Raw genomic sequence first — 16,533 nt, forward strand, 5'->3', positions numbered from 1 at the left:
TGGACGTACGCCGAGAAGGGTCCGAGAAGGGTCCGAGGAGGGTCCGAGGAGGGTCCGAGGAGGGTCCGAGAGGGGTCCGAGGAGGGTCCGAGAAGGGTCCGAGAGGGGTCCGAGGAGGGTCCGAGAAGGGTCCGAGAGGGTCCGAGAAGGGTCCGAGGAGGGTCCGAGAGGGTCCGAGAAGGGTCCGAGGAGGGTCCGAGGAGGGTCGGAGGAGGGGCAGCGGGGCAGCGGGGAGGGGCGTGGAGGGGGGAGGCGGGGAGGGGGGGGAGGCGGGGAGGGGGGGGAGGCGGGGAGGCGGGGAGGCAGGGGGGGGGGGGGGAGGCGGGGAGGAGGTAGGCATTCGCCTTCTGGTGCTCTCCTCCGAGCGCCGCTTGCGTCACCGCGTCGTGGAGCGCGCCTAGTGCCCAGGCTGGCTCAGTAGACCTAGTGGGTGTGTCACTTTCCACCGTACGGGTGTTGAATTGGCTAATGGGTGTTTTGGGGATGCTCGTGCTCGCAAGCGCGCCATCCTCCGCCGAGAGGCCAGCCGGTGCCCCGTCGTACCAGGTCGAGTCGAGGTCGGCGCTGCCCCGCCGGTAGCCGCCAGTGCCAGTGTACCTGCCCTCGCCGCCGCCCCGGCCGCCGCCGCCGCCGCCGCCGCCGCGCCCCCCCCGCCCGCCGCCCGCCGCCTCGCGCTCCGCCGACGCAAATAGGTCGTCAACCCAAGACGCCCCTCCTCCCCCTCCCCCTCCTCCTCCTCCCCCCCCTCCTCCTCCGCTGTCGGGCAGCGAGTCGAGCCCCTCGGCCCACTTCATCATGGCGGGGTCGCCGCCGCCGCCGCCTCCCTCCGGCGCGTCGAGCCCAACCCTCCCCATCCCCTCCAGCTCGCCCAGCACTGCGTCGAGATCGTCCGGCCCGTCCCACCCCGCGCCCGCGTCGAAGAAGAGGTCCGCCTCGGCGTCGGCGTCGAGCGCAGGCGGCGGCACGTCGAGCAGGTCGCCGAGGCCGAGCTCGCCGAGGTCGAGCTCGTCCGCCTCCTCGAACTCGAAGCCGCCCTCCCCGCCACCTGCCGTAGCAGGCGCCGCCTCAGCCTCGAGCAGCCGCGTCCGCAGCTCGTCGGCTTTGCCGCTCGCCGGCAGCCCCGCCTCCTGCGCGGCACAGGGCCGGTGAAGGTGCTGCTGTACATGCATCGAGAGAGAGAGAGATAGAGACGGCCACGCTGGTCTACTCGAGCGCACCTTGCAGGCCTGCTGGAGCTCTCGGTACGACATATCGCCCGCGGCCACGTCGAGCGTCACCGCGGCACGCGCGAGACCGATGGCCGGCGCGCGAGTCGGCGACCAGCCGATGGAGAGGAACGAGAGCATGTCGACGGGGAGAGGGCTGCTCGCTCGCAGACAGAGCGAGCTTCAGTTCGAAAGAAAAACGCGCTCCTGGTGCGTCGGCGCCAAAACAGTTGGAGCTGGCGGCGCGGCCGCGGCAGCCTTTGTGCGAGTTCTATCGATTCATCTTATTCTCAATCCTCCCACCACAGCATCACCCCAGCACTGACCACTGCCCCCGCCCGCCCTCGCCCGCTCGCCCTCTCCCGCCCGCCCTCGCCCGCCCGCCCTCGCCCGCCCGCCCCCGCCCCCGCACTTGCACTTGCACTGCACTCACCCTCGAGCTCCGTCCCTGCTGCCCTCATCTCAATCTCGGCTCATCTAAAGAGGCTTCGGCCAGCGGGCTTCGGCCAACGAGGCTTCGGCCAACGAGAGGCTTCGGCCAACGATATTATTACTGCTCCGCTCAGCGCCGCGAGTCACAGACAGACAGACAGACAGACAGAAAGCTCGGCCAAAGCCAGCGCAGGTGTTGTACATTTGCAGCATTCTCATTGTCTCACAAGCTGGGCCTACGGCTTTCTTGGATGAGTGCGGCGCTACAGCGGTCACTGCGGCCATTCGAAGAACTTCTGGAGCGCGGAGTTGACGATGGACTTTCCGTTACCATCGTGCGTGCCCTTCTCCGACGCCCTCCAGAAGTTGCACCTGCTGAGCCCCGACGCAGTGCCGTCGCCGGCCCGCCCCGGAGCCTTGAACAGGCCAGGGCGTGTGTGAGGGAGCTTTCGCATCTCCTGGATGCCCAACGCGCGGAACTCGTTGATGAAGTCAGGGAAGGTGCGCTTGATGAAGGCTGCAACCGTTCCGATTCCTGCGTCCTCCCCCTTAGCGATCTTCAGGAGCTTCACGAACTCGTAGCGGTACGTAGTGCCGAGCTTCCGCTCCAGTTCCTTGGTAGACATAGCGCACGCCTCTGTCACCCACTTCGGGCACTTAAGGCCCCCCTCCGCCCCCGCCGCCCCGGCGTTCTCCTTGTCGGCGTCAGGCGGGACCAGCAGCGACGCGCTCTCGGCCTGCGCCCCCGCTGCCTGCGTCGCGCCCACCAGCAGCAACGTGTCCTCGGCCGCCTCAGGCGACAGGTCGTCGTCGAGCGCCTTCTCCACGGCGTCGGCGGCAACCTCCGCCGCCTCGGCCGCCTCGTGGAGCCACGCCCTCCGGATCGCGCGCTGGATGCGGACGGCGGCCGCCCGGCGTGCCTTCGTGCGCTGCATGGCGAGCTTCCGCACGGCGGTCGCGCAGCGCACGTTCGACTGGATCGAGACGATCGCGGCCATGGCAGAGGCGAAGGAGGCGCGAGGAGCCGACGCGCGCCACGCCGCCTGCACGCGCGTGGCGGCTGCCGCATCGAGAGCAAGCGCACGCCGAAGGGCCTGGCCGCGAAACACCGCCTGAAGACGGCGCGAGCAGCGCTGGCGACGCAGCTCCGAAGCCGCGGCGGCGCGGCGCACCGCCGCCTGCACACGCACTGCGGCGAGGGGCTGTGCCGCCTCGAGCTGCCGCTCGAGACACTGCACCTTGGCGAGCGCGGCCTCGTGCTGCTGCATCTCCGCCGAAACCTCCTCGCGGATGCGCCGCTCGTCGCCTGATAAATTAATCAAAGAATAATCAATTAATTGATTAATCATTTAATTACTCGTGGATGCGCCGCTCGTCGCCAAGTCTCTCCGCCTCGACCTGCTGCAGCCGCTCCCGCAGCACCTTGAGCTCCGACTGCAGCGCCTGCTCTCTCGCGAGCTGCTCCGCCCTCGCTCGCTCCTCGTCGGCCAGGCGCGCCGCCTCCTCGGCAAAGAGCCGCTCGCCCCCCGGCTGGCGCGCCACCCGCGGCTTGGAGACGATCGTCCGCGCGCGCGAGACGGTGTAGAGCGTCGAGAGCGTCTCGACCGCATTCGGCTCGGCCGGCGAGGCGCAGGCGAGCATGAGCGTCTGGGTGGCGCCTGTCAAAACTCAATCTTTCTTAATGAAGAATGGAGAGGCGGCGGCGGTGGCGGGGCACAAGGGTCTGGGCGGCGCCTCCGAGGCGGCCGGCGAGGACCTTGGTGAGGGAGGAGCCGTTGTACGGCACGTGCGCCGCGCGCGTGCCCAGCGCGTGGAGCACGTGGTTGAGGTGGAAGAGCGACAGGTTGATTTGGATGCCCTCCTGCCGCACCTTTCCCTCGGTGCCGGCGCGCTTGGGGCGCTCCGAGCCGGCGAGGTCGACAAAGGTGAGCTTGGGCCGGAGCTTGCCGGAGGCGCCCTCGCTCTTCGGGTCCGCCAGACTCAGCTCCACCGAGAGCACCGCGTGTGACCGCGACGAGTGCTCGTTGAGCCGCGTGCTGCTGGTGGCGCGCGCCGCGGCGCCGCTGGCGAGCAGCGCCGTCAAGTCGGCGGCGGACTTGAGCTCGCGGCTTGCGGCGGGGAGGCCCCAGCCCGCGCCGTCCCGCTTGAGGTGCAGCCGGGGCAGCTCGCCGTCCGCCGCCGCCGCCGCCAGCAGGTCGTGCACCGCGTCCTCGTAGATTTGAACAAAGCTCGCGTGCACGGAGGCGCCGGGCGGCAGCCGCTCAAAGATCTGCTTGACCGACATCTGGATGAGGCCGTCCACGCGGGCGCCCGTGCCCGATCCCATCGTGTGCGTCTTCCCCGAGCCGGTCTGCCCGTACGCGAGCACCGTCGCGTTGCAGCCCCGCAGCACGTTCGGGAGCAGCGTCGGCGCGATGCACGCGTCATAGACGGACGAGATGCCACCTTCGGGGCCGCCCACGTGGTCAAAGACGAAGGGAAACGGCGCGCTGTCGAGCACCACCTCGGGCTTCTCCGGCTGCGGCTGGTGCAGGCACTCGGAGCCGCGTGGCTCGTGCGGCAGCAGCGGCCGCACGACGAGCGCGACCTGGACGTGCTCGGAGCGACGCGTTGACACCATCTCGCCATCCGCGTTCGGGCCGCAACTGGGATTCCCCCTGCGCGGGCGGACGGGGGGAGTGGTTGGACCCGGGCGATGGCACCACGGGGACGAGGAAGAGATGCCTCGCCTCCGCGGGGTGGCCGGAGACCCCATTCGCATTGTGGTTGGTCCTGCGAGGCCACGGGAGAAGTGACGGCGTTGGCGGTGGCCGCGGGCAAGGGATGGCGCAGTCATCGGGAGAGGGGCGGCGGCGGCGGCGGCGGCGGCGGCGGCGCCGGCGCCGGCCGCGGCGGCGCGGGGCGCGGGGCACCACACGTCGGCGAGTTTTGGGGCCGTTCAAGCACCTGGAATGGAGGGTAAGCCCGCTGACCGTGGGGGCGGAGCGCTGTTCTTCTTTTTTCCATCCGCTGTTGAGCGTGAAGATGGTTGGTTGGTCTCTGGGAGGAGGTTTTACAACTCAAGTCCTCTGGAGAGCATTTTTCCAAAAGGGTATGGCGAGTTCGCCGTCGAAGGGACAGGGACGTGTCCAAAGATAAACGTCACGATCGCCTCACCGATTCGAGGCGGCGTTGCTGGCTCTGTGCTGGCGATGCACAGGTTGCTCGCTCTACGCTCTCGCTGCCATGAACGGCGATCCCTTCTCGACCGACCCAGTGGTGCAAGAGGACTACAACCTCTTCCCGATGCGCTGCGACGCAGCCTCATGGCCGTGCACTCAACCCGTCGTTCGAAGCACAGCGCCAGCCCGTGGCGACCAGAGATGGACGCTTTTGTGCTATTACGCCATGTTCGCGACAAAATCTCATTACCAAAGGTGGCAGAGCAGTGGCCGTTTCCACCACCTGCAAAAAAGTCGCGTGCAATTCTGCGTCGATGGCAAGATGTGCTCCGAGGCCTCGCCGGTATCGACGAGCTGATGTGCGGAATGTGCGAGGAGCAAGAAATGAGCGAGACGCAGCTGAACAGCACCGAGGTAAGCCTGCAGCCGTGGATCGAGGACGCTCTCGTGAAGCTGCACGCGCGAAATACGTGTCGATGAACTCAAACTACACTCCGTGGACGATCGAGGAGGACCACCTTCTGTTGCTCTCGTACCAGAGCGGCGCGAAGATCACTGAGATTCGCGTGAGTAGCCGATCCGCCGAAGCAATCAAGCTCCAGCTACGCCGATTTCAGAACGTCACGCCACGGGTACGCGACGCGCACCACAAGAGCCGCTGCGACCCGGAGGCGCCGTATCAGTACCTGCAGCACGACATATGCTCGACCCTCGCTCTACCGATGTGCAGCGGCGGTACACTATTGCATCGTCGTCCCAACGCTGAGTCTCCTTCTCCTGCTGGTGGGCTCTGGCCTGTGCCTCGAGGCCTGTGCAGTGGCAGTGACCACAATCCATTATCACCCCGCCTCACTCAGCGGAGCGCGGGAAGGCCAGAACCCAGAAGCCACTTGCACTTCCTTTCGAGTCTTTACTCTTTTCGGACGCGGCTGCGCTGGCCTCGGCAGCTTTTTAGCGGCGGCGAGCTTGTTCTTGGAGAGAGTAACTCAGCCGCTCAATATATACAATAAAAACAGACCTAACCGACAGAACACCTCGTTCATGTTCTCCTCCACGCGCAGAGTGGTAATTTCTCGCAGCTGCGAGACAAGTTTTCTCGGAGCGACAGCCTCAAAGACAAAAGGGTGGATGGGTGGGGGACGATTGCGGGCGAGCGCCAGCGCGCCCCAGGAACGGTGGGGTGCCCTCGACCGCGCGTCCGAGTCACTTGGGCGGATGAGCGAGCGGCACATGGCCCGACAAAGAGAAATCGGAGTCTGGCGACGAGATCGATAAAAGAAGTGCAGCGTTTCCTCTGAGGTGCCTCAGAGGTGCGCCACACCTCTGAAGGTGTCTTTCAGAGGTGTACTTCAGGAGCAGAGCTGACGTCAGTCTGTGCGCGCTCCCTCTCTCCTCGTCGAAACTCCATTTTCTCGCATCTTGGCTCTCTCAGCCCCAGCTTTGAGCGCCGCGGGCCGCGGGCCGGGCGCGGGGCGCGACACTATAGCTTGTGCCGAGACCCACCATGCAAAAGGATCAGCCGAACGCAGCGCGCTAACGCGCTGCTGGCCGCCCATCCGGCTCAGCGGTGCAGCGAGCACCGGCGGTTGGCGCAGCGCGAAGCCGGCGCCGGCTTGCCCCAGCCGCAGTTACGGCACTCGTATGGCATCTCGTCGTCCTCCCAGTCTTCGTCGGTTGTGTCGGAGGACGAGATCCCCTCCTCGGTCTCCTCGGTGTAGTCGGAGGACGAGTAGTCGTCGTCGTCGTCCTCCTCCTCGCCGTCGTCCTCGCTGTCGTCCTCGCCCTCGCCGTCCTCGTCCTCGTCCTCGTCCTCGTCCTCGTCCTCCTCGCCTCCCTCCTCGTCGACCAGCGCCGCACCGTCCTCATCGCCGTCTGCGCCCTCCTCGGCTCTACCTTCATCGTCTTGCGCCTCAGATGGCCCCGCCTGCTGCAGAGAACAAACGTGAGTACACGGTGCGCGGATTGTGGCAACGCGCACGGCGTCGCACCTCGGCCCCGGAAGCCGAGGCAAGCTCCTGGAAGCGCGCGCGCGTCAGCCGCGCCTCCTCTTTTGCCTCCTCATACTGTCGCTTGGTCTTGCGCTCCTTGTCCTCCGCATCGGCCTGCAGCACTGCTGCAGCATACCGTGCGGCAGACTCAGCGTCAGCGGTCCCGGCGGCGGTCGCCGCCGACGCGGCGGCGGTCGCCGACGCCGCGGCGGTGGTCGCCGCCGACGCGGCGGCGGCCGACGCCGCGTCAGCGGCGACCTTCTCTCTGTCGGCGGTGTCCTTCTCCGCCCGGATGCGTTCAATTCTCCTGCTCCAAGTTGAAGACGACGGGTGCCATCGCACGGGCGACTGCGGGGCGCGGCGGAGGGCTTGCACAGGCGCGTGGGCGCGCGGCGCGCGCGCGCGGGCTCGCTAGCGGGGTGCGGTGGGCGAGGTGGTAGCGGAGTCGGGTATCACCGGAATGGAGGGTAGGATTCCTATCTGCCCATAGGGGTGGTTGAGGGGTTGAGGGTTGAGGCCCCCCCTCAACCATCTGGTTGACGGTTGAGACCCCCCGTCAACCCTTTAGTTGGGGGTTGAGGCCTCCAGGGCCTACTCTATTCACAGGCTCGCGCGTGATCACAACACACAAGATAAACTGGAACAGCCCCTGCCGCCAAAAAATCGCTTCGCCTGCGGCGCGCTCTTGCGCTCCTCGTACCTCGAGCGCAATCCATAAGTAGGAGACGCTCACTGTCGCCATTCAGGCGCCTGATCTTTCAGCAAAGCGATGGCCTACCTGGTACGAGTTCAGATGCGCGCCCGGCAGAAGACGCGTGTGATGCCGCATGCAGTGGAATGCGCACAGAGAACGGACGGCAAGAGAAGGCAAGGGAAGGAAGAGAAACGGCTGGTGAAGCTCAGCTCACGGCGTAGTACTGCGTAAGCAACCGCGGTCACTAACCATCCACGGCAAGAGTCACGGGTGAATGCTGCCGCATAAAGCAACAGAGTCGCGCTTGGCGCGATGGTCTTGTCGCGGTTCACGACTTGACGTTGCACACGGTCATAGACGCAGGATCTATTTGGCGAGTCTCAAGCAGCAAAAGTAGGCGCGAGAAATTAATGTCGATCCTGAGATCTCAATTTTGGCGCTAGTTTCGTTTTCTGGTACATCACGACGACTTGCTTGGGTCTCATGTAGCTCGACGGCTCTTGGACGGCTCTTTCTGGTTGCTTGGATCAGACAGTGCTATCAGTCAGCAACGCAATGCCGAGAGCAGGGCGGCCTTCGAGGAGGGTCAACTAAGCTCCTGCTGCATATCGAGCATGGAAGGCGGCCATTGCTGATTGCTCAAACCTGTTCGAGTTGGCCTCCGGGAACAAGGGTGCGTGGCCGGCGCGGTCTGGTTCACGTGCAATGAGGGTAACGCCATCAAAATCGCGATCATGGGCCGACATGCCTCCGACATTTCTCAAGGCCCGGACGGAAGCTCTGGCCTCTGCAGACAGCCAGACCGCTCTGCGCGGTCGGACCGACTTTTTCAGACTTTACTATTCTGGATACTGAGGGTATGTGCTGCTAGATCTCACTGAGCTGAGCTCGTATCTGCCTTTTGCAAAAGAGTTTTGAGTTCGGTAATGTCTCCGGAGACGGAGGGCCGCGTCCGCGGACGGCCATGACTCGGCCGGGACCGCCCCGTGGGGGCCTTCGATGCACGATGGCTGTCAGCGCCATTCCGGGCTTTGCATCACACCTCCCATTCACGCACGGAGGTCGTAGCTGAAGCAAGTACTCGTAAAAACGGCGCGTCAAATGCAGCATCCAGGCGTCTAAAGAAGACGACATGAATCGTCTCACAGATAATGTGTGTTCAGACCTTTGCGCGGGGGGTGTGAACAGCCATTCCGCGTGGTTGAGGGGTTGAAGGGGTCTGTCAACCACTTGGTTGAGGGTTGAGGCCTCTGTCAACCACGTGGTTGACAGGTGAGAAGAGAGAGAGAGTCGTGATTTCTTGTTGGTTAATAAAAATCTCTCTCACAGGTGAGGCAATCGGCCTCAACCACCGCTATGAGTAGATTCCTAAGCCCGCTGACCGTGAGGCGGGAGCGAGGATCTCGGAGGCCCTTCCGACCCCTCTCGAGCCCTCCCGCCACGAAGATCCTCCCTTTGTCCGACCGTCCCTCCGAGCCCACCCGGCGCCCGAGCCCTCTTGCCTATCACCCGAGCTCGGGGGGGGCGGCGAGCCCTCCTGGACCCCACCACCCCTCCCGCCTCGCCCAGCCCTCCTGACCCCTCTCCCCGGTGGACCGCTCCACCCTCCCAGCGCGCTAGCCCTATGGGACCCTGTGGAGCCCTCCCGACGCCGATCCGACGGGGACCCCTCCAGCCCTGTGGGCTGGCGAGCCCTCCGGTCGGAGGGGTGGAAGTGGGAGGGCTCGAGGACGGACCCCTCTCGCTCCGGGAGGGTGGAGGGGTGGAGGGTGGAGGGGTGGAGGGGTGGTTGAGCCCTCTAGCTCTATCGATATAGCCCTACCCCTCCCGCCGTTTTAGGGCTTGCCCACCCGCTATGCTATCAGTTTGTACACCGCAAGAGAGTCAGCTGTTCCCACAGCAGGCTGGAAGTACCCGGGTACCTCGCCAGCCTGAGGGACGCTTGGGAGGAGCGCCATCTTCTCTCGTTTCCCAAAATGGCGACGGCGTCCACGACAGCCGTCGCCCAGCAGGCCGTGGACACGACTCTCGTCTCCTTGATCGACGACCACCTGACGCACACGTTTTCATTCCTCAAGCTCGAAGACCTCATCCACGCGAGCTCGGCGTGCAAGCAGTTTGAGGCGCTGATCAACAACGAGCGACGCCTCTGGTCTCACATCGTCTTCCCCAAGGCCGCCTCCAAGGTGATCACAGACTGCCAGCTGGCGGCCCTACTCACACGCGTGCACGCCAAAGAGTGCACGACGCTGCTCCGCCTCCACTTCAGCGACATCAGCGGCCGCGGCCTTCTCCCTCTGTGCTCGGGTGCGCTCATCACCCTCGATCTGCGCCAGACACACGGGCCTTGCGCGCACTACCCAAATGAGCGCACATACTGGGACGGCGAGGCGCTCGTGACGCTGCTGACGAGCCTCGAGGAAGGCGACACCGCAGGCGGCCACGGCATTCATGTTTTCCTACCCACAGTCATGGAGCCAGACAGCGTGGGCCACCCGTGGGTGCCGCTCGTGTCCGACGAGGCGACGGAACGGCGCATCAGGGGCACAATGCTGTCTCTGAAGGCGATGGGACAGCAGGCGTGCTGCATGTGCGACGGCAGCGACGAGGACTCCGCGTCAGACAGCGGCGCAGCCGTCGAGGAATGCTCGGTCTGCCTCAAGACCCACTGCACAAGCTGCGCCGGCTTCTACTTCTGTACGGCGTGCTCGTTCACCGCCTGCGAGGCGTGCGCTACCGACCTGCCCAAGAAATACTCCTGTGACAACGGAGATCAGTGCCGCGGGATGTGGCGCTGCGATGTCTGCGAAAACATCCCGGGGACTTGCTTCGGCTGCGGAGGCAAGTTTTGTGACAGCTGCGGCCGACAGGACGACGAGACGCCTGAGGCCGAGTTTTACTGCAAGCGCTGCGAGGCCGAGTACTGGGAAAACAACGACTGACATGCGCACGGCTCGCGATCCGAGGTAGTGGACTCGTCGAGAGACGTCTCTCTCGGAGTCTGGCTCCGGCTTCACACCTTCACTTGAGCATCTCTCCATATGCGTCTCCATGGCCGGAACGGAACCGTCAGCGTTTCGCCCGGCTGGTGCGTGGTGGTCTCGCGCGGTTTTATTTTGGATCACAGAACACTTGCGGAGAGCTGTGGTGGAGAGTTGTGGGGGAACGCCTCCTTTCGCAAGATTTTCCTTGCATGCTCAAGGTACAACGCCCCAGGGCCCTGCAGTAGGTGCCCCCTATTTTCATCTTTGTTCGCTTCGCTGCGCGGCCTGGGGATAGGTAGGCGTTGGCAAGACCCCCTATCTGGCAAGGAGCCGGAAACCCGCACGTGGGCGTCCAATGCCAGCGGCAAGCGGTCCGGACGCCGTCGCGAAGGTCCGGCGTAAGGCCGACGCGCCCATCACTGGCAAACACCGCACTGCGGCCACTAAGGGCAAACGCCGCAACGCCGAGTCTTCCACTGACGGCAAGCGCTGCAAGGCTGATGCGGGCTGCCGGGAACTCGCGGCTGGCGCTGCCGCCTCGTCTGCCGCTGCCTCCGCCTCGCCTGCCGCTGCCTCCGCCAGCTTTTCGTCCCTGCCCCTGCTGGCGACACTGCGGCTCGCCCTTTCCGAGTCGTTTCCGTTTGAGCAGCTGACTCCGGTGCAGCAGGCCACCATTCCGGCCGCCCTCGCCGGCCGCGACGTCATCGCGCGCGCGAGGACCGGGTCTGGTAAGACGCTCGCCTTTTTGCTGCCCGCGATCCAGCGGGTCGCGGCGGATCCAGACCAGCCTGGCGTGCGGGCTGTCCTGGTCTCCCCCACGCGCGAGCTAGCCACCCAGACCGGCGCCGTGTGCGAGGCGCTGCTCTCCCACATGCCCCGCGTGTCGTGCCGCTGCGCCGTGGGCGGGACGAGCGTGCACGGCGACGTCGCCGCCTTGCGCGGCTCACTCTGCCCCGGCATACTCGTCGGCACGCCTGGCCGGCTCAACGACCTGCTGTCGGGCGGGCACGGCGCGGCGTCCGCCTTCGGCCGCGTCGCCTGCCTCGTCCTCGACGAGGCGGACCAGCTCCTCGCCCTCGGCTTCCGCCGGCCGGTCGAGGCGGTCGTTGCCTCGCTCCGGAGGGCTGCCCACCCGGCGGCGCCTCCGTGGCAGACACTCCTCTTCTCAGCCACCCTGCGCGGAGACGTGCGCTCGCTCGCCGCCGCCGCGCGTCGCGGGTGCGCGCCGCCGACGGCGGCGGAGGACGACGACTTGCTCGTCGCCGACGCCATCGGAGCGGAAGCGCCGACCAACGCGGCGGTCGAGCAGGCCGTGACGGTCTCCCCGCCGGCGGCCCTCGCGGCGGAGCTGGTGCGGACCCTGCTGGCGCTGCGCTCGGACCCGGCCGCAAAGGTGATTGTCTACGCCGGCGCCGCGCGCCTCGTCTCCTTCCTCGCCGCGCTCTGCCGCCGGATGGGGCTCGGCGGCTCCGCGCCGCTCGAGCTGCACGCGCGGCTGCCTCACGCGGAGCGCGCGTCGGCGGACCGCCTTTCCTCGCGGCGGGAGGGGGGGGGGGGAGAGCAGCGTCTCTTCACACCGGGGTGTGCGCGTGAGCAGGTGGACGCCGCCTTCCGCGCGAGCGAGGGCGGGCGGCTCTTCCTAGAAGCACTTGGAGCGCTTGGAGTGCAGTGAAGCAGACTCCGTCTTCTTGTACCCCAACCCACACTCGAGAGGACACGGACTCAGCTGTATTCGACTGTGTTCAGCCGTGTTCAGTCGTCTTCGCCTCCCTCGTAGTCACACGGTGCTCTGGATTCACTGCACAGCACCGTCTCCCCGCCCTGAGGCTGAGAGGAGAGAGGAGAGAAGGGAGAGGAGGGTGTGCTGATCTCGGCCGAGCTCGCGGTGATGGCGTATTCACCTCGCAGGCTCCTCTTCTCCTCGGACGTGTCTGCGCGAGGGCTCGACTACCTAGAAGCGGGGAACGTGTTCATGTATTCCAACTAGCGCCCGAGAGGACACGTATTCCGCCGCATTCAGCCGTATTCCGCTGTATTCACTGTCTTCCTCCCCGTTGTCTTCACGCGGTGCTCTGAAGACGCTGCACAATGCCGTCTCCCCGCTGCACAATGCCGTCTCCCCGCCCTCATGCCGGCGTATGCACCACCACGCAGGCTTGACTACCACGACGTGACTGCCGTCGTCCAGCTCGGCGCCCCGCCCGACCGAGCGACGTACATCCACCGCGTGGGCCGCACCGGACGCGCCGGCGCTGCGGGAGTCGGCCATCTGCTGCTGGCCGAGAGCGAGGCGTCCTTCCTGACTTGCTTGGGCGGGCTGCCGCTGACGCGAGCCCCGCCGCTGCCGCCCGCCGCCGCCGCGCTCCTCGAGCCGCGGCTGCGCGCGGCGCGCGGCGCGCTCCCCGCGAGCCTCGCCCAGGAGGCGTACGCCTCGCTGCTGGGGGTCTGCTCGGAGCCCGGCTGCTTGCGCCGGCTGCGCTGGAGCAAGGAGGACGCCGTGCGCCACACGAACGCCTTCGCCGCCGGCGTGCTCGGCCTCGCCACGCCGCCGCCGCTCGACGCCGCGGCGCTCCAGCGGATGGGCCTCGCCGGCGTGCGCGGCGTCGCGGCGAAGACAACGTCGCTCTCGTGCTTCTCGGTGGCGGGTAACGCGCCGCGCCACAAGGGGCGCTGCGACCTCGGCTGACGGGCGTCGCTCTGGGACCTGGGGTAAGTTGGCCGTAGCCCCGGCAGGCTGGCCCCACCTAGCGCAATGCGCCGCGACCGATATGTGAGGGGGCGGCGCCCTCGGTACGATGCCGCCGTCGCCACGCAAGATCCTAGTGCGATGTGCAGTGCGATTTGCATTTGGAAATCACGTGTCTTCTTTGCAAAATTCGCCGTGTTTTACTGCGAGTGTCTCCGCTCAAGTGCGTCCGCTCTCCGCTGCGGGACCTGGGGGTCCACATAGACATAGACCACACCACACAGATCACAACCGTCGCCTCATGCGTCACCCCGCGCCCGGCCGCGCTCCGGGGGGCCGCTCCCCCGCGTCGATAGTAAATTGACTCCGCCACGACATATAGGTCGCAGCACCTCCCCCCAAATTTCTATGTGAATCCTCCCGCTCTCGCGCGCTACCCAACCACGGCAACGCGCGGCCACGATAACGCATACCTTGTAAGGTAAGGGTATTGCGTGCGTACCCGTAGCCGTACACAACTCTACTGTATCACATGAAAACCTCTCCGGAGTGTCTCGTCGAGAACATCTCTCTCGAGAGATTCGATCTTACGCCCGCGCGCGCCGCGCTGAGGCAGCGCTCGTGCGCACAAGAAATTTGGAGTCACAGCGACCGTGGCCTCTCAGCAGCGCTCTCTATGTAGAGCGCTCCTGGGCCGCATCCGCCGCCATCCTGGCTGCAACCGCCCTAGCCATCGACGCGACCGCAGCGGCACCCCTCGCCTCTGCAGCAGCACGCCTCGCGTCTGCAGCGGCCCTCGCCTCATCCAGCGCCGCCTCGGCCGCCGCCAGCGCCGCCTCGGCAGCCGCTAGCGCCGCCACGGCCACCACCTCCTCCGCCTTGTCCGCCTCTGCCTCCTCCTCCGCCTCGTCCGCCTCCGCGTCCAAGCGCACCGCCTCGGCCACCGCTGCCGACGCCGCTGCCTGGCTCTCCGCCGTGATGCCGAGCCGGATCCTCTCCTCGTGACACTTCTCGAGAAGCCTCATCATTTTCTCCTCCTCGGCCTTCTTTGCGGCCTCGGCTGCCTCCGACGGCGACTCGGACTCCTGCGACAGCCCAGCCGCGCCCGCTCCGCCGCCCTTCTTCTTCTTCTTGCCCTTCTTGCCCTTGGCGCGTTTCTCCGCCTCGACCTCCGCCAGCAGCTCGTCGGCGTGCCGCGCCGCCTCCTTCTCCTCCGCCGCCCTCTGCGCCGCCCTCTCCGCCGCCCCCGCAGCCCACGCCGCCTCATTCGCCGCCTTCTCGGCCGCCGCATGCTCCTCGAGGGCGCGCACGCACTCGGCGTGGCCCTGTTGCTTGGCGTACTGCAGCGCGGTTGTACCCTTCTCAGAGCGCAGCGTCATGTCTGCGCCCCCCCGCAGCAGCTGACGCACGACGGTGGGGTAGCCGAGCAAGGCGCCAAACATCAGCGCAGTGCCGCCGTTGGGGCCTTTCTGATCGACCTCCGCGCCGTGCCGCAATGCCAGCTCGACCAGCTTCTCGCGGCCGTTGGTGGCGGCGAGGCTCAGCGCGGAGCCACCATCGCTCTTCTGCAACGAGATATCTGCACCGCGCCGCAGAAGCGCCTCGGCCAGCTCCGCGTAGCCATAGACCATCGCAACCATCAGCAGCGTCATGCCGCTCGCACACGAGCCGTCACCAAAGGTGTACTCGAACGTCGCGTCGACCCGCCCGCCGTCGTCGAGCCACGCCAGCACCGGCGTCTCGTCGCCTCGCTCAGCCGCTAGCACGACCTCCTTTGGCACTGCCTCGCTGCCCGGCGTGGCCCCCGCGCCCTCGCCGCTGGAAGCAGAGGCCGCAGCACTGGCGCCCGCCGCCGCCTCGCCTGCGGGTGCGCCGCCCGCCCCTGCGCCGCCCGCCTCGGCCGACAGCGCCTTGATCCGAGCTGCCGTCACCTCCCCGAGATACGTCCTGAAGGCCTCGTAGCACTCGGTGTGGCCCTTCTCCTTGGCAATCTGCAGCGCCGTCCTGCCGCCGCTAGAGCGCAGCGTCATGTCAGCGCCCGCCCGCAGCACGCGAAGCACCACGGCGGGATGGTTGTGGATAGCGGCCCCCATCAGCGCGGTGCCGCCGAGACTGCTCTGCAGGTTGATCGCCGCACCGTGCCGGATCAGAGTGTCGACAATCCGCTCGTAGCCTTGGTAGGCGGCCTCCATCAGCGCAGTGACGCCAAGCTTGTTTTGCAGATTGACCTCCGCGCCGTGCCGCAATGCTAGCTCGACCATCTCCTCGCGGCCGTTCACGGCGGCGAGACCCAGCGCATAGTAGCTGCCGGCGCTGGCCAGCAATGAGACATCCGCACCGCGCCGCAGAAGCGCCTCGGCCAGCCCCGCGTGGCCATTGGACATTGCGACCATCAGCAGCGTCATGCCGCTCGCACACGAGCCGCCATCAAAGGTGTACTCGAACGTCTCGTCGACCCGCCCGCCGTCGTCGAGCCACGCCAGCACCGCTCCCGATTGGCCATCCTTGGCGGCCTTCCGAATGCTTGCAGGGACGTCGCCGCCGCCGCGCGTCGACGGAGGAGGCTGCGCGGACATACACGTGCACTAGCTGGGTTCCGGCTCCTACCCGGAGGGGTAGTCTCGGAGCGACTGACTCGCGCCAAAACGCCCTACCTACCGGAACCCTGAGTGGCTCGCTAAACGCTCGCCGAGCCAGGTTATGCAACGAACACACATCTGCGCACACGTGCAAGGGTGTCTAGCCTTAATAAAGTGGCGCTCACACTCTCTCCGCCTCTTGTGGATCGAACTGGACAGTGCTCAGTGGACTCGCGAGCTCGCATGTCCGCGCGTGTCGTTCCCGACGGATTCGCGCGGTGGGTGGCGTCGATAGCCAAAGAGCTTATCGCGCAGCCGATCGAAGAGCCTGTTCTGATCGGCTCGCGAGCCCTGGAGCTCGCAGCCATCGCCATGGTCGCGAAACCATCGCGCTGGGCGGCGCGGCGGGTGGGGCGGCAGCGGGGCACCAGGAGATGGTGCCGTGGGCAGCGCTGCGGGGAAGGGAGGAAGGGGCGGAGAGAGGGAGGAGGGGGGGGCGGCTCGCCTGCCGCCCTCGAGCCGCGACAGCCGGTGCCGTGGCCGGCCCGCCTTCGAACGTGAAGGGGGGACGGCCTCATGCCGCCTCACCGCGCGACGCGGCGGCCGGCCGCCACCTCAAAGGAGGCCTCTCGCGCTCGAAATACGTGCGAGGCACCTGCCGAAGGGGGTGGGGTGGTCGGGCGGTCTAGGGGAAGGCGTCTCCGGTGGGTGGGCGCCGCTCCTACAGCGCGCGGGGCGGGGAGGCCGACTGCGGCGGTGATACGGTCGCGCGCGCGGGGCGTGGAGGGCCAGGGAGGTGGAATC

At 66.8% G+C, this 16,533-nt stretch overlaps 3 protein-coding genes across 3 annotated transcripts in view; 1 reads left to right on the forward strand and 2 right to left on the reverse strand.

The window, feature by feature from the left end:
• The window catches only part of EMIHUDRAFT_467429 (hypothetical protein), a gene marked incomplete at both ends in the record, with an annotated part of 7,317 nt that extends 5,971 nt beyond the window's left edge, over positions 1-1,346 (reverse strand). The window contains 2 exons of the mRNA XM_005787513.1: positions 447-1,127; positions 1,218-1,346. Coding sequence (XP_005787570.1) covers positions 447-1,127; positions 1,218-1,346 — 810 coding nt within the window. The remainder of the gene's footprint in view (positions 1-446; positions 1,128-1,217) is intronic.
• A 1,848-nt stretch (positions 1,347-3,194) lies between these two features.
• On the reverse strand, positions 3,195-3,711 carry EMIHUDRAFT_47086 (hypothetical protein; the record flags this gene model as incomplete). Its single annotated transcript, XM_005787514.1, has 2 exons — positions 3,195-3,284; positions 3,355-3,711. Coding segments are annotated over 2 exons (447 nt in total), but the record flags the coding sequence as incomplete, so codon positions are not given.
• A 7,092-nt stretch (positions 3,712-10,803) lies between these two features.
• On the forward strand, positions 10,804-13,352 carry EMIHUDRAFT_455361 (putative DEAD/DEAH box helicase). Its single transcript, XM_005787515.1, has 5 exons — positions 10,804-10,855; positions 11,096-11,650; positions 11,774-11,979; positions 12,619-12,724; positions 12,920-13,352. The coding sequence occupies exons 1-5, from the start codon at positions 10,820-10,822 to the stop codon at positions 13,148-13,150; spliced, it is 1,134 nt and encodes a 377-aa protein (XP_005787572.1). The 5' UTR covers positions 10,804-10,819; the 3' UTR covers positions 13,151-13,352.
• The last annotated feature ends 3,181 nt before the right edge of the window (positions 13,353-16,533 follow it).

The sequence above is a fragment of the Emiliania huxleyi genome (genome assembly GCF_000372725.1).
Source record: "Emiliania huxleyi CCMP1516 chromosome Unknown EMIHUscaffold_141, whole genome shotgun sequence".
In the NCBI taxonomy this organism is placed as follows: Eukaryota; Haptophyta; order Isochrysidales; family Noelaerhabdaceae; genus Emiliania; species Emiliania huxleyi.